The 26587-nt window shown below is 38.0% G+C and overlaps 1 protein-coding gene across 1 annotated transcript in view; it reads left to right on the top strand.

Moving 5' to 3' along the window:
* LOC126382337 (phospholipid-transporting ATPase VA) overlaps positions 1–26587 on the top strand; it is a 99898-nt gene that overhangs the window by 56214 nt on the left and 17097 nt on the right. The window contains exons 2-4 of the mRNA XM_050032142.1: positions 19824–20028; positions 21519–22337; positions 25073–25212. Coding sequence (XP_049888099.1) covers positions 19824–20028; positions 21519–22337; positions 25073–25212 — 1164 coding nt within the window. The remainder of the gene's footprint in view (positions 1–19823; positions 20029–21518; positions 22338–25072; positions 25213–26587) is intronic.

Genomic DNA, 26587 nt, shown 5'->3' with positions numbered 1-26587 from the left:
TAAAAACGGACCGAAACGTGAAATCATACATATAAAAACTAGTTAAAATCCCAGTTACCTGACTGACACCACACCCCGGACAAATCACCTCGGTTTACAAAGACACTACACATTGACGTTATCGTACACGCGCACCTGTGTGTGTGACGTCTGACGCCATACGATTGAAGACTACACTATGTTCGTGGGGGAGTGAGGTAAACTTAGCTCAGCCGCTGGTGGGGAGCGGAGAGTTGCTAATCTATACGTAGTATTGTTCCTTACCCTATGCTGCGACGACAAAACTGCAGTCTATATAAACTCCAGTTTATTTGTGTCTTAATTCATATTTACCTACATATTTCAAACCTGTTTGTCAATCTCACAAACAATACCACCTAGTAGTTAGTATCGATGTGGATTCATCTAAAGCATTGCCTTAGGTAGTGTCTAGAATCCAGATAAAATAAAAATTTGCTTACTGGATTTAAGTTTGTGAAGGTAGGTACCATATCTGAGTAGTGACATCATCTACAATAACGCGTATAATCTACAAGTTCGCTCGAGGCACTTCGGAGGGTAACCTATATCTCTATAAAAATCTCTTAGCGACGTAAATCTCATCCTTAAGAGGTACTTAGAGATTTTTTTAATACTTACCTGAATTAATAATTCACACAAAAGCCTCGCCCCTGGTTCTTTTCCACTGAGTGCCATTAAAACTGTGCAAACACTCGTCAGATTCAGTCTGGTGACTCACGGAGTTATTTGATCTTCCATACAAAGTCGATAATCAATTTACCATACATCATTTTTGAGACATTGACTTGTGAATTAAAAAAAATGCTGTACGTATATGCGCTTATTGACAATATTATCACATCTTACAATAATATTTGCTGGTTGTGTCTTTTGAATAACTTCGAAAACATCCGGTAAGTAATAGGTAAATCGCGCTACGTTTTATTTTCCAAAGACGAACGAAATAATTTTGATATTGGGGTAGTGAGGCGAGGGAATTGATCAGGGAGATCGGCCGGAGACTCAAAGTCAGAGGGGGTGACCCTAGGTCTGTGTCTTACCTGGTCCAACGCCTATCAGTGGCTGTGCTACGGGGCAATGCCGCTAGTGTAGTGGGTTCGTTTGAACCAGGTCATGCTCAGAACACTTTAACGCCTAGTTAGACTTGACGAAGTTACGTATGTTTCTGATTATGTTACATGACTAATTTCTAATAAAATTTGTTTTTTTGTTTTGATGTTTGCTTTATTTAACTTTACAAGTATCTATATTTTTTGAAGATGGGTTGGCATTCTGTCGTTGTACAGTTCGTTAATCCTTTCTGACAAATCAAATACCAAGCTTAGCGCTATCCTAGTTTACGTGCATATAGTGTCACTCCGTACTGCGAAAATTTGTTTTTATGTAAGGGCTTGTTTTACTGAACCAAGGACGTTATATTTACATGAGCCATGTCAGGGACCTTTGGCGGCTCAATAGTAACCCTGACCGAGAAGAAGACTGACTACTCATTTCAGGAAAGTCAGAAAAAACGAAGGGGAAAATTCAGAAATCTATAACAAACTTGAATTTCGAATAAAGTGACGACAAATGATGTTTCAGGCATTATAATACCTCTATAAAATATCAAATTGAGGAGATAACGTGTTGTACTACAAATTGATTGGCTAATCATTCTCCTCTTCACATTTATACCTACGTTGATAATAATAATATTTATAACAAGCAAAATTACTTTTTAACAACACAATAGGAAATCATTATACATAGAATATACAATTTATTTATCGATAGAACGTTATGTTCATTTGCTTGTCACGAACTTTGGTCGATAAACTCGAGTAGTCAAATTAGTCTAATATTTATTTGATATTATATTCAAACTTGTATTGTATGTGTAGTATAGAGCAACAATTCTCAAAGTGGATTTCGTAGTAAAACACTCACACACATGTTTCATTCTTAGCAGTAAAAGTAAAGATTCCTTTTTTACTAATTGTCAAAACGCGAAATGACTATGGAATTTACTATGAAAATGTAACCTGTGACGTCATAGAAAGACGTGACAAAATGTCGCACTTATTACATTTTTCATTATTAAAATTAATAAACAAGTTAAATAGAGAAAAGAAAACGTTTTTATCACCTTTACATCTGTTTTTATTTAGTACCTAATCAGAATTGCATAATTTGTCTTTGACCTACGAAACTCGTAGACTGCTAAGACGTATCTTACATTGTAAGAACTACTCCGAATAAGGCTTCTTTCAAAGCTATAGTAATATGATTACCATAGACAGCCATTTTGAAGCAAATTACACTATAACAAGTAAACAAATCTAGTCAATTTGCAACTACGTTCATGCACGCGATGCATCTACGTTTCAGAACTTGTTTACTCACTTATTTTTTAATTGTTTGTGTTAGATTGAAAGCTAATACAAAAGATAGAACGCGTTCAGCTGCTTATCTTTCCAGGCATGTCGTAAAAATTGACAGGAATTTTCAACATGGGCGACGGTCTGATCTGATTACCTTGACCCAGATTTTGTACCAAAAGTGGCTGCGAATGATCTTCTAATTACTTGTCGCCCTGTCCACTCCCTTAGAGATTACAATCATAACAAAACACACGACTACATTCCAAATAGCGCCAGTCAGAGTTACATCCATCGGAAGGTGAACCTAGTACCCACGTTTCACCTGCTTGCTGTTAGACCGACGTCTGTAACGGTTGAGCAAACTGGTGTTAGTGCAAATTGCACTTAAGATAAGTTAATAACTCGATAGAACTGGAACTCTCTGTTTGAGAAGCAAGTCCTGTTTAGAGATTACGAACATAGACTTATGTCTATAATACCGCCAATTCGGGCAACCACCAAATTAATTTTAACTTAATTCGACAAGACTAAAACTAGCTTCATCTCTTTCTTTTATTTTAGATGAAGAACAGCGCTAATTTAAAACTAAAATTCAAGCTAAAGCTAAGCCTGTGTCCGCCAGAATAGACACCAATATTGTATGTTTTTATTAAATAACTAGCACACTTCTTAGTACGTATAATATGTATATCAAGATCCCCCGCAATTTTACACCAAGGTGGTGTGTACGAAGAACATACAAAAAACTCGCTCCACATAACAAAGCTCCGTGCTGTAACATGCAATGAGCATAAACAAGGAGCATGTAACTCCAGCACAATTCCCCAGACCCGCCGTCTAGACTGAATTTCAGTTGTTTGCGCAACCACCACCGCCTTTATTATGCTTGTACCAACCTACCTATCTTTGTCTCCGATCTGTTGTTCGAAGAATTTCATATTTCTATGTCAATATTGGTTTTCAATCTTCTTTGGAATATCAAAAGGATAAAAAGCAAAACCATGATCAAAATTCAATCAAACAGTTATAAACGCAAAAGTTTACTTGGGGCTATCTCAATAATAAGTAAATTTTGTTTGGACAGAATTATTTGGAAGCGTTGAAAAAGTATAAAAATATAAAACAAAAGAATAACTAATTCAAAAAGATCTCTTCGGAGACAGCCCTATCCAAAAGTGCTCATTATGCTGGCCGCATTGCCTTGTTGGACGGACGGTCTATCATGTAAATAATTTTTATTCGATTTCAAAAAAGGAATATGTTCGATAGTATGGTTATTTTTTTTTTATATTTCTTGTGTTCATATCCAAATTGATTACAAGCACCCTTATACTGTCCATTCTATTACTAACAATCCGCTTTGTCTTAGTCCCCTCCATCGATTGCCAAAGGCGAATTCTTCTATTTTGCGAAAGGAACGTTTCAGTTACGGTGTCCACATTGCATTCCTTTGCATCATCGACAGAGGACGTATTGACAGCATTGTCTTCTCATTAGTCACTCAACTTTCGCTACTATATAGCTTCGTTCTCTTGTAACTGTAACTTATGTTTTTTTCTCTGTGGTGTTCTCTAGTATAAGGCGACGATAGTGACATTATGATTAGGTAAAGAACTCTACACTATAATGACGGGTTGCTTTATAGCATAAAATTAAGTGTAACCTGAAAATTTTACAGGTCCGGTTTTTTACAGAAGCGACAGCCTGTCTGACCTTCCAACCCGCGAAGGGAAAATCAACCCAATACAGGAAGTTAGGTTAGGTTAGGTTACTTAATATACCTCCGAAAATGGATTTCTCGGGAATATGGGTACCCTCACGTTTTCTTTCACAGCTGATCCAAACATGGATTCGAAAACAAATTCGATAAATAATCATTGGTTTAGCCTGTGCTGGATTCGAACTTGCGACTTCAAAGTGAGAGGCAAGCGTTCTACCAAGTAGGCTACCACGGCTCTTCATAAGATATTACTGGTATACTTACCAGTATTACTACTACTACTACTACTAGATAATATGAAGAAGCAAAAAAGCACTTAGGTATTCATAGTATAGTACCTACATCTCACCTTTAAACAAAAGTGAAATGGAAGAGTACAATACCGGGTTATCTTATTCCTAAGTAGCTACAGTAATAGCATCTATAACTCGATTATAATGAGACTAGACCAGAGTTGTAAATAAATGTCAAACATATCATTAGATCGATCACGTTGCCCTTCGTACATGCTTTCCAGAGCACATACTATAAGAGCGACTACAGTAAATCCTAAACTACGAGGTCCTTGCTTACCTGCGTGTACGTACGCCTCTTCCCGGTGCGCGGGCGGCAGGGCTCAGCCTGCAGTGTTCAGTTCCGCAATGCCGAGCGGCTCTACTGATCGATGTTTTGTGTGAATTCTCAAGTTATTAGAAATAAACTGTGTGTATACTATTTCTTGGTGTTTCGCTTAAAATACCTGCGTTTGTTACGGGATTTAATTAGCCATTTGTACTGACATGCGTGTGCGAACATGCTTATCTGAGCTCCATCGTGACATGTTAACTGGGTCTTGCATACCTAGTCTAGATAATAAATAAACCTACATACCTATTATTATTTTTTGTACAAGAATCTTTCCGTGTGGTCTTCAATTTCAATGCAGTATTTAATCATATGTAGACATCATTATTCCAATCATGTACTTACCTGAATAATTAATAGCCAGGCCTAATGAATAGGGTCGCTAATAGAATTTTTATTTGGTCACGCAGGAACTGGAGCGTATAGTTAGCATATTGTGGCTATTAGCATTTTTCCCCATTGATTGACTCCATTGCGTCCTGTTGACCCAGTCTGCTAGTCTAGACGCTAAATGAGATTTAGCAAGGTCTTTATTGATAATGAAATGACTACCTTTTTTCGCCGGGTACACTTTATTAAAGCGACCTCTGAAAGAAGTCTTTGACAAAATGTGACATGCCAGCATAATGAGTTAATGTCGTGTTTGGGATAGTAGCCGACCCTCAACCATAACCTAACTCATGCTGTTCATACGTGTAATTATAGTCTAGTCGTAAGTGTTGGCAGAATTAGATTACTTATAACAGGTAATTCATTCATAAAGTCTCGGCTAACAAGCGGATTAAGATAAGACTTTGTTGTGCAGATCGCGTAGATTACTGCTGACGAGTTATCTTCAAGACGTGAGCTGTTTTTGGGTTAAAGCACAGATCATATAATACTAACGTACAGATGCCTCACGTCATACAACGAAACTGTGCCGTTCTAACTCGGGCAATTCTTCGGGCTATTTTTAGTTCTAATAAATGACCACTAGATGCCGCTAAAACGCCCCTTTTTTAGCGGCATCTAGTGGTCATTTATTGATGGGATCGAACGAATCGAGCGACATCTAGTGAAATTTCAGCTTACTGAGTGCAAGTTATTGCAAGCACAAAATATATTTACTTAGAGTTAGAGTAAAATTAAGATAATAGATGGCGCAAACGGATTTTTTTTTCTCAACGTTGACATGTTAGTATTATAATCTGTGACAATGATCTGTGACATTGTCAAGGTGACAGTTGTTAGTTGACATACGATTATAATCTGATGTTTGGTGGGCAAAGAATACAAGGTCTTTGTTTGGTGGGGTTTATTGATTACGTCTTCATTTTGTATTGGCAAAAATATATCTCCAACTCCTGTAAGTATCTAATTAGTTACTAAAACTGGAAGATAATTAAAAACATAGCTAAGGTCCTACCTAGAACGCAATCGTCCCTTATCATCCCGGGCGTGTCGTAAACCCGACTGAGGAGAACCTTTATGAAAGACAAGTCTTTTCTAGCATGATGAAACATTACATTGGACCACCGGTTAAGCACCTGAGGACTTTGTATAAAGTGCTTCCAAATTGGTCTCTGCTTACTCGTGGCTCTGCCCAGCCTAATCGGGATTACAGGCGTGAGTATAAGTATGTATGTAGTAGATACTTTTTTGTGTAGCTGTCACCTATCTATGGTACAAATCATAATATACTGTTTGTTGAAAAAAAGTTAAATAAGTCTAGTTAGGCAGTGAGCGTGTTGTGAATTTAAGCCTGTAATTTATTTCAGATCTCTAATGACGATGATAACCATTATGAAGAATGACATGCAAAGGCTATTTGAACCACATATCAACAATTTTCTGACCATGACCAAGTGATGAATATGATACAAGTCTACCTCATGAAAGCCACACTACTTTTCAAAGAAAAATATTTTCTTTGGAGTTGTAGGTATTATAGTGAAAACTTAATCCTGACTTCTGTTCTGCATAAATGAGAATCGCACTATGCCAGGTATGTATGCTTAAATTATTATCCCATTAACCCATTTCTTTGAGCCCGAATATCTAAATGTTCAATAAAGTAGATAAATTTCAAACTCATCGGATTACATGCGTAATAGGTCATCCATGTGTCTAAATGTAAAAAATAGAGCCTACTATTACTACTCATTGGTATATGAGAGTATTAACTCACACTTACTCTCCTTCTCAGGGCGGACAGAGCAGAGTTTTGGCACACAAGTTTTGTCATACATTGCAATATACCTACTATTATTATATAGTCACTATTACTCTAATATAAAATAGGTCATAATGGTAGACTTGTTTGCATCTCAAACGATGAACCCGGTTCAAACCCTGGTACCGGACTTGCATTAATTTAATTTAAACAGTTCACATCTAGCACACTTGGCCTGACCATTATAGGTAGCGATACAGCCTATCGTTAGCCTAACGGAAAGCTCGTGAGGTGCGTGTGCTTAGTTCATCTTGTGATGAATGTTACTTTGACTACCTCAATGGGATGCAAGATCTTGCTTATGTTATGTTATTATATTATCTGTGATACATAGATAAACTAATGCCTATAATACCTAATGGGTGGTAGAAATGTTTTGTTCTGAATATCATTGCCGATCAAAATTAATGTGCTCTTTTAATAACTATTATATTTTCATTTGTAGGTAACATAATATAGCGAGTACCCTGGTTGAGTCAAGATAATATAAAATAAGTGGAAAGATAATGTGGCCCAAGTAGTAAAGGAAAGGATGTGCAAACAGCCGAATGTGAATCTGGCAATAATGTGCCTGTTTAAATGAGTTTTAGTTGAGTACCAAATAGTTACCTAGGTTTTCCTGGGAAAAACACTGATCCAGCTTTTCTGATTCAACTGAGTTTGTGTATGGTTTTGAATAAATAACTAAACAATAGAAATGTGTCTTTTTTATTTTACTATCCCCTTTCCATTACATAGATAGATATCATTTAAAGTAACTATAAATAATTAATTGTTCATTACAATTTATATAAAAGTAGTATTAGTATATTATAATTAAGATACCTACTTGATTATTAAAATTAACAAATTTAATGAAGTTGGATTTTTTTTTAATGACTAGAATGAAAATACAATAAATATTCAATTAAACTACTTCTTTAATTCAAAAGGTATTACATTTTGTTATTGTTAGATACAATACTAATTTCTTTTTTAACACTTTGCATTTTGGCGTGTCTTCAGTAATTGACAACCGTCTTCTCTTCGGCGTGTTGCACTGGTATGCTACTGCTGGCGGCTCCACGAGCTCTTCAAGTTCGCAGTCGCGAAGCCGTTTATTTTTGTACACCTTTTTCGGTGTCAGTACTTTAAAAGTACCTGATGAACCTAAAACGAAAAATAGTATGTATTAAATAATGTCGTGAATCTTATCTTCTTATCGTGGGTGGAATACCAGCCTCATCAACCCTAGTGTCAGGGTTATGATTGAGTCGCCAAAGGCCCCAAAAGATGAATGTAAAGCAAAGTTGTTGGAGATAACAATACCTAACATAAAGGAAGAAAAGGGCAATTATAACATTCATTAAAGTAGGTAGGTAACTAACGTATTAACGTAGCCATTTTATAAATATTAAAATGTGTATGATAAGTGATTCCTAAAAGATAGACATAGGTAGGTACTTATAAAAAACCACAATACATTGTTTTGTTATATCTCAAAACCATTAGGCAGCTTTTTCGATGAAAGCTCCCACTAGTCTTGATTTTTTTCGGACATAGATTGAACATCAGCGCTCAAAAAGTGGGACGCAAAGTTACTGTTAATATAGCGACGTGACAGTATTTCTCCGCGGTGCGCGATTAGGCGCCGAACTGGCAACATGCGAAGTGCGTGGTAAAAAGTTGCAAATATAGAAGCTCAAAGAAAAAAATATGTAACACTTTTTGTAAGTCATGACATTGGTGCTAATTCCTGTAAACACATCTAACTTTATTTTAAGTTATATCTGTCATTATTATTTTTTTCTTTTGAGATAGCCGCCAACAAACAGACGAGCGAATGGCGTGGGAGCTTTGTTTTATAATATTATTATAATGACAGATAGAATAAAAAAATAATAATGACAGATCTCTCAATGCGTCTTATCGGGGCTTCGGGGGATGCTAGGGCTGGTAGTTATTTCTGTCAGAGAATTAGCCTGGCGATTCAGAGGGGTAATGCTGCCAGCCTGTTGGGCACCTTGCCTCGATGTGACGCATTGGAGGAGGTGTTTTATTTATAGGGTGTGTTTGTTTTGTTTTTGTTTGAATAAATTGATTTTAATTATAATGACAGATATAACTTAAAATAAAATAAATAAAAATAATGATTAGATTACTGACGTGTTAAAGGCAACCAGACGAGATATAGAATGTAAACAAAGTTTCAGAGGTTCAAAACATTTATATTTGAATAAATTATCATAAAGTTCGAATTTTAATCGCTGTCGTCTGTACTAGACAAAGATGATTCGTCGGAAGAGTCCGAGTCAGCTGTGTTTATGATAAAACTATCTATCGTATTATCAATCATGTTGTCAATACTGTGTTTAAATCAACAACTACTCATAATACCAGCAAAAATCAAAAATAAAAGTAACAGAAACGGAATAATAAGAACAAAAATCTAAGTAGGTAAATACGGGGACGAAAAAATATGTATCACTTCGAACGCAATCCAAACAGAAATGAACATGTTCATAAAATGGCGGTCCAAATGTTGACAGCTGCAGTACCGACTGCTTTCCTGTACCTACCACGAAACACAACGACAGCTGTCGTTGACCAACTGACGCCATAACTGCGCGTACGAGTGATAAGGACAGAGATGATAATCCCTGGTTATCGCAATGTAACTCAGTAATGGTCCGTTTGTTTACCTTTTTGTATCTCGTCTGGTTGGCCTTACTTTACGTACCTATATGATTTTAGGTAGCTACGCTGCGGTATAGGTTTTGCGTGAAAGAGCCACAAACATAGTAGGTACCTACCTACTTAAGTAAGTGGAATGATAAGGCTTTATTACCTACATTAACTCGATTCATCTGCCACACACGATGCGTCAGGTCATCGTGTGCGTTACCCCAACAAGAAAGTATCTCCTAGAGTTATATGAGTAGAACGTATAGTTGGTGCCTTATCTGCTGTAAATGTGCCCCCACATAAAAAATGTGTGCCCCCTGTCGTTTCGAAAAAAAATCGAAAAAACGATTCTTGCTGGGGTAACGTTTTTCTAGCAGGAAAATTCTAAACGAATGATCGGAGAGAGAAAAACTGTGCATGGCCAGATAGCTTATATGTGTGCCAAAATGTGCCCCCAAAAATAAAATCTGTGCCACTTCAGATTTTCGAGATATTGCATTTCCTGCTGGAGTAACGTTTTGATGAATAGTATATCTCTAAAACCATTGCATGTGCCCCTGTAGAATAAACATACGCGAGTAGCTCTTAATGTGTGCCCCTTTGTGCCCCAATTAGATTTTAGAAAATATTTATAGTTTTCAAGTTATCGCGGTTTTATGAAAACCCGAAAAAACATCGCAGCGCCTAAATGAGACAAGGCATAACTTCGCTGAAAACTGTATTCGGTCTTTCTTGACGCTAATAATAACCATACAAAGTTTCAAAAATGTTCATGCATGCGTTTTTGAATAATCTTGCTAAAAGTAAAAACGATGGTGTCATAACTTTGACGGCAAAATACAAGGAACTGGCACAATCCCAGATGTGTAGGTGTAAACCAAAATCTTGTGCCTTTAGTCAAAAATATATGGTGAAAATATTGAGCTTCAAATGTTACGCATTAAGTAAATATAAACAAAAAACCAAAATATGTAAACAACGGCTGGTTATCCGACCAAATCTGAATGACTACTAAAAAGCGACGGATTCATACTTAACGAGGACCTTCTTTATTGGACGTATTATACCTAAGCTGTTGTCCTTACAGTCGCGTTCAAAAGTTTTGAGGGCTAATTAAAAAATATATTAAATGCACCTTGTGACTATATAAATGAAACAGCTTGTTGATGTGGAAATTATTATTTACATTAGTATAAAAATACAGGTATGTCACAAAACAGTTTGGTCACGATTTTGAGCATGTTAGTCACATGTACATTTTATTTGAAAATGGCTCTTATAAATGTACTTAATCATGTGTAAGGTCATAGAAACAGCTATTAAAATATAATCCAATAACAACTTTATTTTATTAGTTATTACTTTTCTACTTCAGTGTACTCAGGCACAACACGTGTGAACCGGTTAGTGAGTAAAGTAAAGAAGGTCATCGATATGTATGAATCCGTCGCTTTTTAGTAGTCATTCAGATTTGGTCGGATAACCAGCCGTTGTTTACATATTTTGGTTTTTTGTTTATATTTACTTAATGCGTAACATTTGAAGCTCAATATTTTCACCATATATTTTTGACTAAAGGCACAAGATTTTGGTTTACACCTACACATCTGGGATTGTGCCAGTTCCTTGTATTTTGCCGTCAAAGTTATGACACCATCGTTTTTACTTTTAGCAAGATTATTCAAAAACGCATGCATGAACATTTTTGAAACTTTGTATGGTTATTATTAGCATCAAGAAAGACCGAATACAGTTTTCAGCGAAGTTATGCCTTGTCTCATTTAGGCGCTGCGATGTTTTTTCGGGTTTTCATAAAACCGCGATAACTTGAAAACTATAAATATTTTCTAAAATCTAATTGGAGCACAAAGGGGCACACATTAAGAGCTACTCGCGTATGTTTATTCTACAGGGGCACATGCAATGGTTTTAGAGATATACTATTCATCAAAACGTTACTCCAGCAGGAAATGCAATATCTCGAAAATCTGAAGGGGCACAGATTTTATTTTTGGGGGCACATTTTGGCACACATATAAGCTATCTGGCCATGCACAGTTTTTCTCTCTCCGATCATTCGTTTAGAATTTTCCTGCTAGAAAAACGTTACCCCAGCAAGAATCGTTTTTTCGATTTTTTTTCGAAACGACAGGGGGCACACATTTTTTATGTGGGGGCACATTTACAGCAGATAAGGCACCAACTATACGTTCTACTCATATAACTCTAGGAGATACTTTCTTGTTGGGGTAACGCACACCAGGTCATCGTGTGTACCAATGTAACCTACCTACCTATAAAATGTATGACGAAATCGTGGGTCGCCCACCAATGAACTGTTTATTATAACACTGCCCGATCCTGATGCCCGAGCCCGCGATCTCGACGCATCGCGTTTGGGTAGTTTAATAACCGCTATAATATATACCTATAAGCCCTGTAAGCGCGGTGCACTGTTTTGTACAAGATTGTAAACAACTACGTCTCAATTCCGTGTGTCGAGCAACTATAGACTTTATGTCATTATAAAGATAAGATCCATTCTAGCTTGTTGCGTTGCGCGAGGTCACGTGTTATTACGATTGTAGGTAAGTAGGTAGGCAGGTACCTACCTACTGGCTGAGTCGCGCAAACGCAAATGATAGGTACGTACGATGCGATGCGATGCGTAGTAGGTACCTAGGTATGTAGGTAAATCTGCCTGTATGTTTGTTACCCCTTCAGGCTTAAACAACTGGTTACGTTATGGTAGGTTACATTACCTACCCATCTACGACAATCGCCGTCTGCGTAAAGTTGAAAGCGAAAAGCTACTTTTCTACCTATAGCTACCTAACTTACCTAGGTAGATACTTACCTATTAAGGTATTATAAACTGCTTATATACGTCCCACTGCTGGGCACAGGCCTCCCCTCAATCAACCGGAGGGGGTATGGAGCATATTCCACCACGTTGCTCCACTGCGGGTTGGTGGAGGTGTTTTTACGGCTAATAGCCGGGACCAACGGCTTAACGTGCCTTCCGAAGCACGGAATCATCTTACTTTTTCGAACAATCACACCTGATTGCTTGAATCACCATTCAAGCCTGAAAAGTCCTTACCAAACAAAGGACAGTCTCACAAAGTGATTTCGACAATGTCCCCATCGGGAATCGAACCCGGACCTCCAGATCTTGAGCCTATCGCTCTAACCACTAGACCACGGAGGCTGTCAATTTGTCATTAAGGTATTAAGTAGGTAGGTATTATAGATAGTAGGTAGGTATCTTGGTATAGGTACAATAAAGTAATATTTTACGTCTTTAATTATTTTAAACCCTACAATTTATGTTAATACGGCTTTATTATAGTTTAGTTACTGAAAATGGTTCGGAATCGAGACGTCTATAGGCACCTATCGAACCTATCTATCATCACAGCCCGGACACTTCATACAAACAACCTATCCCCTACTTTAAACATTTAACTAGGTAGGTAGGTACCTACATTAACTTGTCTACATCTAAGTAGTAGGTAAGTTGTAATTAGCTAGGTACCTAACATTTCAAAAAAACTCAAGGTCGGTAGGTATCATTCATGTAGGTAATAACTCACTATCACTATACTAAAACCCAATATTATGTAGATATTCAAGCAATAGGTAGGTACCTAACCTACAATAAAAATTTGATTGTATTTGTATTAATTCAGTGGTAGGTAAGTACCTACCTACCCAATTGTAGGTAATAACTTGACAAATTAATTGTGCTTACCTGGTGAGGAAGTGCTTGAGCGATTTTGAACGTCTTGAGTCTGATATGGTTCTGGAACTGCACTTCTCTGGAGTCTTTTTCTATGACCAGTCTCATTTCGTACATACTTGATATTGAAATGGTCAATGCATAAATACCTTGACCGCAAATTTTCTGCAGGCAAGTGGGCAATGTTCATATTACCTACAAGAAAAGAATATAATTTTCAATAAAACATAAATAGCCTATAGATGTTCCACTGCTGGATCGTCTCTACCCTCAAATAACAGGAGGTAATCGTTTTGGTGGTAGCCCGGACCAACTATATAATTTCTGAAGCAAAGCTTACTCTTACTTTTTCGGACAATTAAGTGACTTAGTCCGCAATGTCATAACTAAACAAAGATTAATGGTTGGATCATGGTAGTGGTTCCCTGGAAGAAATTGCTTAAACAGGCCTCCCATGTGTACTGTAGTAGGTATGTTGCATAAATTTTTGTATGTTCTAACTGTTTGTGATCATTAAAAATATTTGATTTGTGATGAATAATCTCACAAAGTAATTTTGATAATATCAGAAACAGTACCCGGACCTCCAGATCATAAGCCTAATGTTCTAATCAATAATACACAGAGGCAGAATCTACTAAAACAGCAACTTTTGACATGTCCTATTAAGTTCTTGTAGGTACCTACCTATACATAATGTATGTATAGATTGTTACCTGCTGAAAGGTGGTCAGGTGTGAGCGAGACCAAGATACTAGGTATACCTCATTTGGGTTCCTGGCTTCTGTACACAGTCCCGATGTGTGAAATTGGTACAAAACTGTAGGTTTGGTAGATAGTAGTTTATCTTAGGTATCTATTAAGACTGTATAAGAAGAAATAAATTAATGTTTTATTTTTATTTATTTTCATCTTAAATTAAAAGTAAATGTGTAAGTAGATATCTGGGGGGCCAAAATGGCTACATCAAAGCAATTCATCTAAGAAAGCAATATTGCTATTTGACATTTGTTTGCATCGCACACTTACTTTTATATGCACAAATGTGAAACTGCAATATTGCTTTCTTAGATGAATTGCTTCGATGTGGCTATTTTAACCGCCCTGGTCTATAAAATGTTCAATAAAACAGTCCAAAATTCAGCAATAATTATGTACTTGATTGACTTTTTTTAACTTTTGTTCCTTTTATTCCACAGTTCACTTGGAAATATAAATCCATCGCATACAGTATTGGTATATAGTAGGTACTTAACAAGTTTTTGACTATTCCAGTGCTTTAGTAGTTATAGCAATTGGTTCAGAATCTGGAGGCCCTGAGTTCCCAGTAAGAATATGTTAAAAATCACTAATTATGATTTTCAAGTTTGATTAGTATATCTATATGCCATGCTAAATTACCCAATTGTACAAAAGTTAATTTAATAATTCCAAATTGACATTGAGCACAATACCTAATTATATTATGTTCTTCAGACAGAAAAAACTGTTCTACTACTCTAAACTGTTGATCTCAGCTTGAGTTTAAGTATTAAATTAATTATGGTAAACTAAATGATAAATGGTGACAAATGATAAACCGATTAGGTACCAAAATAATAGTCTAGCAAGTAGGGGGAGTGGCAATAACTTTCCCACCATGTTAATTAGGTATTTCTTTTTATTTTATTCCAGTTTTGATTGTCATTGATTCTATCAAATTGTTTGTTTGATAACTTTTTGCAGTTTAATATTAAAAATAAATAAAAGTAAACATTTAACTACTTACCGCAATTCTCAAGCCATACTTTTAGGCGGTTGACGTCATCCCACGGAAAACGGAACATTGACTTCTGTTCCGAAGAATTTGTACAATTATAATAAGAACAATTGTGTGCAGACATTTTTTATAACCACTGTTCCTGTGCCGCTACGTGAAAGCAGGTTTCATGAAGCCAAATCAAAGTCCGATTTCAGTCCAGGGTTAGTTTGTAAACCACAATACGTCAAAACGTAGAAGGCGCGTTCGACTCGTAATTCAAACGAAAACAAACATTTTCAAACATAGGTAGGTTACTAACCTACCTACGTTATTTGAAAGTTGCGTTTTTTTTTTTGTTCTCAAATTTAGTTTTAAATGATATTTATACAGGTTATATTTTTTTTTAAATTTGATATTGTATCTCCCATAATTTATGAGAATTACAACTAAACATTTAATTAATTCAATAAAATGTATTTTGCAAATAAACACAATCTTTTAAAAACGTAATATTTTATTATCTGTGGCAAAGCTAGATCGATGTTGCAATAATTAACGATAGATGGCGCAACTTTAAGCGAGCTTCTTACACATAATTATAGATGGCGTTAATAAAAACGAGAACGTTCAACCCCTCAACAAGCTCCATACTCGACGTAGTTCCGACGTAAATCCGCTAGAGTAACCACTAAATTTAAAAATATAAAAATCTCCATTAAATGCCAATATCTTTGATTAACTTTTGGTTGGAGTATAACTTTTAAATTATAAAACATAATTTTAGTGCCTATTTATCGATTATTGGCTTTTAAAGAAACTTTAATTACAAATCGGTACTATTAGCGTCATCTATTGAAATTTTTTTGAACAATGTTTCCTAATGTTCGCGATGAGAACCCATGGTTAAAGCTATTCTGATATTGTCTAGGGATGCGCGATCCACATCGTCGATCCGATTTTAAGGATCGGATCGGATCGTAATGCGTCGATCCGATCCGCGGATTGTATCGCATGCCGTCGATCCGATATCAAGAAAATCGATCCGGATCGGATGCAAATAAGCAAGACACAATTACTTTTAAATATTTATTTTCCGCCTTCGGGTAATCTCGGGTAAACTGACTCCACACACTTTGTTTTTATAGGGGACACCATTTTTTGACCAAACAATTTTACAAGACAAAACGTCCGTACATCTGAGATACTCGGAGACAATAGCAATTAGAATCAAATCAAACCACACATTTTACTCGTATGTTTACTTACTCACAAAGTTAAATTATAATAAAATGTAATAGGATGCTCATATATCTATACCTACCCGCACGCAAAAGACGCCGCTAAGTTTGGAACGTAACGTAAACAGAAGATCGAGTTCTATCCTAACAAAATCGTAAGCAATTAATGTAGGTAATACGCTTTTCAATTCATACGATCCAAGCGATCCGATCTTTAAAGTTTTGTATCGATCCGCCTAAAAATCGCATGGTCTCGATCCGATCCAAAAATCGGCAGATCGAATGGCTTTCGATCCGATTTTCTAAAAGATCGGATCGGATCGGCGCATCCCTAATATTGTCAGAAATTCAACGTGGTTTGCACACCTGCTTGCAGATTAAATACATGCACTGTTTTACAATACAATACAATACAAATACACTTTATTGCACGAAAATAAAAAGAAATAATTACAAAAAGACTCTTAACCAAGTACATGGCAAATGGCGGCCTTATCGTTTTTACTTAGAATAAGATCTTTAACTTTGTGTTCTTGCAAATAAATGATTGATTACATAAACAGCCTATATACGTCCCACTGCTGGGCACAGGCCTCCCCTCAATCAACCGGAGGGGTATGGAGCATACTCCACCACGCTGCTCCAATTCGGGTTGGTGGAGGTGTTTTTACGGCTAATAGCCGGGACCAACGGCTTAACGTGCCCTCCGAAGCACGGAATCATCTTACTTTTTCGGACAATCAGGTGATTCAAGCCTGAAAAGTCCTTACCAAACAAAGGACAGTCTTACAAAGTGATTTTCGACAATGTCCCCATCAGGAATCGAACCCGGACCTCCAGATCGTGAGCCTAACGCTCTAACCGATCGTGATTATGATTTTCAGTAAACAATGGTGTTGATTCCAATATATACCATTATAACATCATAAACAGCGTCCCAATACCGGGTACAAGCCTCCCCTTTATCAACAGAAGGGGGTATGGGAATAGTACATACACCATCAGTCACCGCCGCCAGTACCACCTAATTTTATTTAAGATATACCTGTCATTTTCGTATCCGCCGTGAACGTACGTGGCAGATAATCGACAGGCATAAAATGTATGGAACACCCGTCAATTTTAGGCAAAAATTTAAACAACCCTCTGAAAATTTTACATTGGTCAATAACCTGACAGAATTAAGTTGACAAATTCACACGTCAAACGGCTTGTATATCAGCGACCTCCCTATCTGATTCGCCGTGGTTATTCATTCATTATTTTATCAATTAACAATCGAACTCAATAGAACTTCAAAACCAATATATCCCCCCCCCCCACCCCCCATTGCGTGCTTTTAACAAAGTACTCCCTGAAACTCGCAAATCGTGGTCGAACCTCGTTCACGAATTAAGTCGTCTACAGCAGAAAGCAGGAAGAATGTTATCTCTTCAATCTGTAGCGGATCTTTATTGTGACTTGCTTAAACCTGTTGCTTGTCCCTTATCGCGGCGATAGTATCGCGACAATATGCTTTGGTACAAGACAGTGCCATAGACCATGTTCAACTGAATTGGACATGAAAAACTGTAACGTATACAATCGTTTCACCCGGGATAAAAAAGCAACTAAGAATGTTTTATTCTGCTTATTGTCAACGACAAAACTGTCAAGATAGAAGTCTTTTTTTATTTTATCTGAGCATTGTACCCAGTGATATTTCGTTGATTTGTTATACTAGGTATCCTAGTTTGGTTAGGACATTACAGGCCGATCACCTGATTGTCCGAAAGTAAGATGATCCGTGCTTCGGAAGGCACGTTAAGCTATTGGACCCGGTTATTTCCCGGGCCTTTGGCGGCTCCATAGTAACCCTGACACCAGGTTAAATGGGGTTGGTAATCCACCTCACAACCCACACAATAGAAGAAGAAGATAATGCGTCTCCAGTAGCTAATCTCATTGCTTCGTCAACTAATCGTAGGCCATGCGACTTGCCCACAATGGGCCTTTGTAATAACGCAATAGCTGCGTGCCATCAGAGCAGGCGTTATTTCTTTTTGCTTAGAAACTGTTAGGCCCCACCTCTCACCATTTTGCTGTTGTTTATCAATTATCAAAACCCATATTGCCCACATTCTTAGCAATTCATAACAGCAAAAAATAAAATAAATCGACAAACTCATTTTTAATACAATTGATCTATCAAAAGCGAGTTCTTTGCATGCTTTTAAATAATAATCTGAAAACAATAAACAAAGGAATTTCAACGCTTGCTATTCAACTTGATATGGAACCATTTGTGAACACAAATACAATAGTTTTAAAAGTTAAGAAATGAATACCTTTAGGTATTCATTTTTTCTTAAAAAATATTTAATTGTTTCGTTTTTCAATGGCAAATAAATTAACAATTTTTTTTTACAAAATATATTACCTCGTTTTTATTCTTACGAGGATATCCATGATATATATACTACTACCGTAGTAGTATCTAATGGAGGATATCCGTTTTTTTACAATCTGCAAAACATCCCATATGGATAGGCGCATACTTCACACATACCATAATGGCACGCCAAATTCCAAAGATATTCACATAACATAACAAAAGAAAATTCTTCTAAGGTACACTGCATAACATTGTAGGATACTACACCCCATAATATTTCCCACCATGCAGGGTTGGCTGGAAGAGATCTCTTTTAGAGATAATTCCACCTTTTGTTTTATGTTTTCATTGTTTGGCTTTTGCTTGTTATGTGTGCAATAATAAGGAATATTATGTTACAAGATTAAAAGAACTAATCACTGTAATGATATAATTTTTAAACATTTATTTACTTAATTACTTACTATGTTGCTCGAAGCTAGAACTAACGGTATATTGCTATAACAACATTACATTCCTAATAGTGCTCCATTAAGTTTATGAATATGACACAAGCGTGTTGGAATTGGAATGCACGTCCTTCATCCACGGAGGGCTTTGTGTAACCTCATTAGAACTAATTGCTGACATTATACCTACCTAGACACTTTCCCAAACACATTGTAGAAGCAGTTTACAGGAATAGAACTGCATCGTTTTGTTCAGCCTAACGTAAGAAGCAACTGGACTTGTTAGAATCGACTTCCTTATCGTCACAAGCTAATTTACAGTTACGCATTTGCTTTGTATTATGAAGACCACTTCCAGTCAAGTAATGACTCTGCCAACTGGTAAATTCCATATGCAACACAACTACAAGAAGTAACATTAAAAAATAAAATGAGTCCTCTGTTTTGTCCAGAGAAATACACGAAGAAGAAATGCATCTATTCTTTGTGTGCCTGCCCTTAGGCGATACGTGTGTTTCATCAAATATTGCAGCTTGAAATTGAATCAAAGTCATAGCCAAATTCACCAATAATAATAATTTAACCAATACATTCATACCATAACTCAGATCAACGTGTTTCACGTCCGCAACCTTTTTTCCTTAACCCAGGACTAATCTTTTTTATCTCTTTCCACAGATCAGTAGAACGCTACGTGCAGATAAAATGGCGGGACGTGCGGGTCGGAGACTTAGTCCACCTGTCGAACAACGAGGCGGTGCCGGCAGACATGGTGTTATTGCACTCGTCCAATCCGCTGGGCATCTGCTACCTCGACACCTGCAACCTGGACGGCGAGACCAACCTCAAGCAGAGGATGGTCGCGCCCGGCTTCAAGGAAAAGGTAAAGGCTACGTAGACTACAAGAGTAGGGTAGGTTGGTAAAGGACCCATCAACAAACTTTTTAGAAAAAAACTTCTTGCATCGCCAAACTGCTGTAGAAACACCGAACATGGCTCTTATTCCTATGGATGGGTTTCTACAGAAGCGAAGCTTAGTGGAGACGAGCGGAGATCTGCAGCAATCGACCGATCAATGCGAAGAGATCGGTCGATTCCTACAGAACGGCCAAGCGTTTTATTTCGCGCTCTTTCACGAGTTGTGGTATTTCGATTCCGCGCGTGGAAGGAAACCCTTCATACGGGATATTGTACAATACTTAGTATCGAACGACGAGGCGGTACTGTTGCACTTGTCTAACTCGCTTAGCATATGCTACCTCGACACTTGCAACCTGGACGGCGAGATCAGTAGAGGACGGGCACGCCTAGTTTAAAAAAAAACAGCGATCGGTTGGGAATGATCGACCCGCGCGGCGCACATAAGGACTTGTCCCTGAAGATGGGTTTCCAAGGAAGCATGTCGGAGGGCAGAGGTGCAAGAATCGACTGATGACCGGTTGGGGGTGAGAGCGTCAGAGCATTTTATCTCGCTCTCTAGCACGCTGCGATTGGTCAAATTCAAACGCCCTGAAATTTAAAAGTTCCTTTTAAGTAAACCAGGATCGACCAAGCTGGAGTAATTATTGTTGTGACACCTTTATAATACCTATAATTCAAACACTTTTACGGCTTTGGATTCATTTTTCTTATAATTTTCCATATAATTTGGTATGCAAATTTCTGTAATATAAGCTGACCTAAGCGAAATGAGGCTGCCATAATACGTAGACTTGCTACTTTTTCCTACAACCGTGGAATCGGGTCAGTTCAGTGGTTAATATTAAAATTGCAATCGCGCCCCTTCAACGCCATGCATTGTGAGTGTATTTTAATGGAATTTATAAAGGGATCTATATTGCTTTCGCGAATATACCTCGAATATTGGCTGTGTGTATATCATGGGAATCGGTCCTGCCGTTCTCGAGTTATAAATGGTGTAACTAACGGCTTTTTTATATAGATATAGTTATTTAATATTATAATGATATTGCCTGTTCTGTGATTTGCTACAGTTATCATCAATCATAGTATTATATCTTTTGGTTTTATGTGACACCTCCGACCACCAAGTTCCGTTTATCGTTTAACCTCGATTACGGGCGCTACTAAAGTGCGCTTTCATCATCTAATGGACTCGCTGATGGCAATATTCGGCCATTTTCCCCACCATTGTTATGATCCCCTCAGAGAATCAGAGCGTGAGAAACTTTCACTAATAATAAACTACTCAAGACATGCAAATAGAAAAACTCATTAAATTACAGAAAAGAAAATGAAAAAATAACTATAATTATACCTATACTGAATGATGTAACCAGCCCTGTTCCCCGTTAAAATTAGTACGCGAGTAATCTTGAGTTCATTACTAAGTTTACCTTCTCTTTGTTTCAGTATTTGGACTACAATCCGGTAAAGTTCAGAAGCACGATAGAAGTAGAACGACCGTCGACCAAAATATACAGATTCAATGGGACCATATCTCACCCAAACGGGGAGCGTGTTCCTATTAACACTGAACACTTATTATTAAGAGACTGTACCATTAAGAACACAGATTTCGTTGAAGGGATCGTCGTATACGCAGGGCATGAAACGAAAGCCATGCTCAACAACGGCGGACCGAGGTATAAAGCTTCCAAATTAGAGAGGAAAATGAACACCGACATTATATGGTGCGTGCTCGTGTTGTTGTTTCTGTGTTGCGCCGGAGCGATAGGCTGCAAAGTTTGGTTGGACCAGTTCAGTCCGCTACATAAGTTGCCTCCATTCATCCCGCACGCCAACACACCAGCATACGAGGGACTTTTGATATTCTGGACGTATATAATCATCTTACAAGTGATGATACCGGTGTCCCTGTACGTGACGATAGAGATGACGAAGCTGCTGCAGGTGTACCACATCCACCAGGACGTGGAGATGTACGACTCCAAGATGAACACGAGCACGGAATGTCGCGCTCTGAACATTACCGAGGAGTTGGGGCAGATCAACTACCTGTTCACTGACAAGACGGGGACGCTGACGGAGAACAAGATGGTGTTCCGAAGGTGCACGGTGGGGGGAGTGGATTACGACCACCCGCCGGGCCCGCCAGCCGAGCCGTCGCCCGACCTGCCGCCGATAGTCACACCCATCACGAAGGTCTCACCCAACAGAAGAATGCTCCAACACGTCATAGACAACAACGAAGCTCAACACACTCAGAAGGTAGGTACTTCTTCCTTAACTAGAGCCAGGCTCTTCATGTGTAGTATTTTGCATAATATCATTAATTGCACTACCTATTCCGATCACTGATCTTGATTAATATTTAGCTATTTTGATAATTTGAGTGCGTTAAACGCATCTGGAGACGCACATGGATTGGAGACATGAAAACTATGCGATTGTTTGACTTGCAAACAGTAAACGAAAAACAGAGGTTTCGATTAAAAGTTTCGAATATTATTTTGCATGTTACTGTAAACGATCATGCAAACAAGTAGCATGATCGTTTACAGTAACTTATCGTTTCAACAAATACAACGAAATCACAGAAATATCTGACCCTCACACAATCGATTCTGCTCGGGTGTACGTGCATTTGACACTTTGAACCCCACCAAAGCCTGAGACCTTGGTATATCACAGTAATGTTTACTATATACGACCTCACACCCTTCACAACTAATTGGGCTTAGTGTAACAATATTTACCTTCAGTCAGTGGACTTACGGATCGATGGATATCGATGTCTTCTAATACTTAGTAATCCGGAGAAATCTGCTTTACACCAGTTTGTTTAGAGTGCCTTAATCTAGTAGGTAGTGCGGATTTTGTTATCAACTGTGTCGCGAACTGAATTACTGATTGCTACCTATATATAGCCAGTGATCGTGACGTATTTAGTGCCCGACATAAAAGTTCGCATGCAATATGCATTATGTGAACGGAACCGTAAATGTAAGTTTACTGATTAAAATTAAGTACTACATATACGGAAATAAGTGAACAGTAACTTAATATTATAATTCGTGGACAAGTCAAATCAAAAATCAAATCGTTTCTTCGCATAGAATTCATGGTGGTAGTCTTCTTCTATCGTGTGGGTTGTGAGGTGAATTACCAACCTCATCAACCCATCAAATCGTGGACAAGTTACAATGGATTATAACTACATATAACTGACTTACAGCGTAATTTCCATTGATGTAAATTCTACTTAAATTTCACGAGATTGACTGAAAAAGTAAGTGATTTAGTGGTCCGGAAGGCACGTTAAGCTGTTGGTTCCGGGCTATTCCAAACACCTCCATCAACCCAAACTGGAGCAGCGTGGTGAAGTATGCTCCATGTCCATACCCCTCTTGTTGATTAAGGGGAGACCTGTGCCGGCAGTGGGACGGATATAGACTATATATTGGCCCCGATTCCTGCAAACACCGCCTAATTTTATTTTAAGTTATATCCGTCATTTTCATATCCGTCGAAAAGGAAAGGGACGGATGATTCACAGCTCTTAATTTTAGGAAGAATGAGTAAATGAATGTGTCGAGTTATTGACTGATGTAAAATTTTTAGACGGTTGGTTTAGATTTGTGCTTAAAATTGACGTGTGTTCCATAAATTTTATGCTTGTCAATTACCCGTCCCTTTCCTTTTCGGCGGATAAGAAAATGACAGATATAACTTAAAATAAAATTAGATGGTATTTACAGGAATTAGCACCATTTTGTAAGTTATAGGGACATAAGCTAGTCATGCATAAATAAACAGTAAAATAGCCGGTAAAGCACTCGCAATGACGCAGATTAAGTTTATTTGTTCAGGGGATAAGCTGGTGCGTCATCTAAACGCCGCGTCAGTTCCCTTGCAGGGAAACAACGTGCAAGTCATTTGAAGAAATAACTGACTGTATTATTTATTTAGAAAAATATACATAGATAAATTTATGTATTTTGTATGGGACATACCTAACAGTCTACCATTTATGGTCAGTAACATCTCTAGCGCGAGATAATGTTTGGATCTTGTAATTTAATATAATATCTTAAGTAATACAGTTCATTCAATTATTTGTGTGGAGTTTTATTATAATTTACCAGCGCTCCCTACACTGACTGAAACATTACGACTTATCATTATTTGGTTATTGGGCATTTTGTTTACCAATAATTTTGTTGATAGTTACTTAAGTTCATGTTCCATTTTCTAAAGATTACGTAAAGGTATTCCACCAACTCGCAGTGGAGTAGCGTGGTGGAGTATAGTCCATGTTATGTACCTCAGTATAATAAGATAGTCGTCTTCGAAGTCGTTCGCGTTTCATGAAAGGACGAAAAATACGAAACACTGTTACATTGTTTGAACTGACATTATGAACGTATAGTTCAGGTTTTTTTAACGTTGCGTGGGCGTCTTTTTGCACAAGAAATGCGTCCAAGCGTCAAGGGTGTGGGATCGGAGTCAGAAATTTATTATCTAGCTCATCTTTATAAAGTTATCTTTAAACTAAGGCGGTAAACGGAAATAAAATAATAAGGTTGCCTGGAAGAGATTGCTACTTAGTAATAAGGCCGCCTATTGTACTCATTCTATTACTCTTTCGTTTTGTATTTTGTTTTTTCCTGTCTGTGCAATAAAGTATTTGTTATGTTATGTTAAACATGGAAGCTTTATAAAATCGTACCGTGTGAGGCGGGGCTTCAAAATCATACCGTGATACCTAGCCTTTATCGCTGTAGTATAAAGGTATAAATCGGCGCGCGCTTTTTGTCACTTACCGGTATGTCACCTTATTTACGAAACGGCGTAAGTAGCTAAACATAGACAATTAGCGCCAAAAAATCAAGAACATTAACGAATTTTTTAATTTTAGTGTACAAAACGCTTCCATGTTTAATTCCGTCGGGTTATTTATTTTTGAAATTTCCTTTTTTTAATGAGATCCTCGTTGTGAGCAGGTGCGAGAGTTCCTGCTGATCCTGGCTCTATGCAACACGGTGGTGGTGAGCCAGCCGCACGTGGATAAGATGCAGCTGACCGGCTCCAACGTGTCCAGCCACAAGACGCGCGCCAACGGAACGCACAGGACCAACGACAAGTACGTCGCACGCAGACACACACGCACACACACGCACGCACACACACACGCACACACACACACGCACACACACACACATTAAATTATTTTTTTGACGTGACTTATTGTAGATTTGCCGCAGATGGCATTAACTACTTGGCCGGACAAATGGGGAGCGCTGATTGCTCTCATCCGCGCGAACCTCGGCTCAGGGCGTCGTCTGAGAGGAAGAATATTTGAAAGAATTAATCGACCTTAGTGGGTCGATAGCGATAAGCGCTGAATGAGGGAAATCGTCGACCATGCCGGCAGGGTCGGAATCGGGGTTCTGAAGTGTATGGTGTCGCGAGCTGATTGGCCGCCTCTATGGCTAGAGTAATAGGGTCGTTGGGATCGTATATTACGTCCTTCGGACGCCGATACTTTTCAGTACCGTCCCTGAGCGGGATGTATTCGGAAGCCGCAACTACCAGGAGTTTGGGTCTATCAGGGAATTTGGGAAATATACACACACACACACACACACACATTGAAAACACACATAAATAGATTAGCGTCTCCAGCACAAATGCTAAGGCGCCTCGAGGGCTGGTGGCTTTACGGAGATATGTATCATCATCATCATCAACAGCCTATATACGTCCCACTGCTGGGCACAGGCCTCCCCTCAATCAACCGGAGATATGTATACTCCGAAGTAATTCTCCGCAGACGATGGCGCGAGCTCATCTAGTAGTTAATAAATAAACAATTAAATAGCAACCTGCATCATCCCACTGCTGGGCACAGGCTTCCTCCATCACTTTCCGTCTCTTGCTAACCTCATCCATAAGTGTAATTAATAAGGCCGCAATTGTATTCCCAATTGGAGTAGGCCGAGCTTTTCTTTTTTGACCTGGAAAATACGCGCTTTGAGCAAATAAAGACATTCTATTGTATAAAAATGTGCATAGATATTGCAATTATTGCACAACTTACAAGCAAATACGAATTATGAGTACCTTATCTTCGTGCATGTTTCAAGTGATAGCGCGCCAGTTTATGGGCCGCTGTTACATTTTTTAGTAGGTAGGCATTAACATTAAGTTCTTTTGTACCTACTAACACCTATGGATCCAAATCCGAAATAAACATTTGTTCATGCATTCATTCATTCATTAGAGCAGCGTTGTGGAGTTTGTCTACTCAGGCTTGTCAGGAAATACCATCCATTTCTTGTAAATTATCTCGTCAAAACAATTATCATGAGAGGGCCTATATGGGCTTTTATGTTTATCTTATCATCATCACCAGCCCATTAACGTCCCCACTGCTGGGGCACGGACCTTCCCTATGGATGGATAGGAAGATCGGGCCTTAAACCATCACGCGGGCCTTTATCTAGTTAAGTAAAAAC

The sequence above is a fragment of the Pectinophora gossypiella genome, chromosome 4 (genome assembly GCF_024362695.1).
Source record: "Pectinophora gossypiella chromosome 4, ilPecGoss1.1, whole genome shotgun sequence".
NCBI classification, from domain to species: domain Eukaryota; kingdom Metazoa; phylum Arthropoda; class Insecta; order Lepidoptera; family Gelechiidae; genus Pectinophora; species Pectinophora gossypiella.
This window is presented reverse-complemented; position numbering and strand designations above follow the sequence as displayed.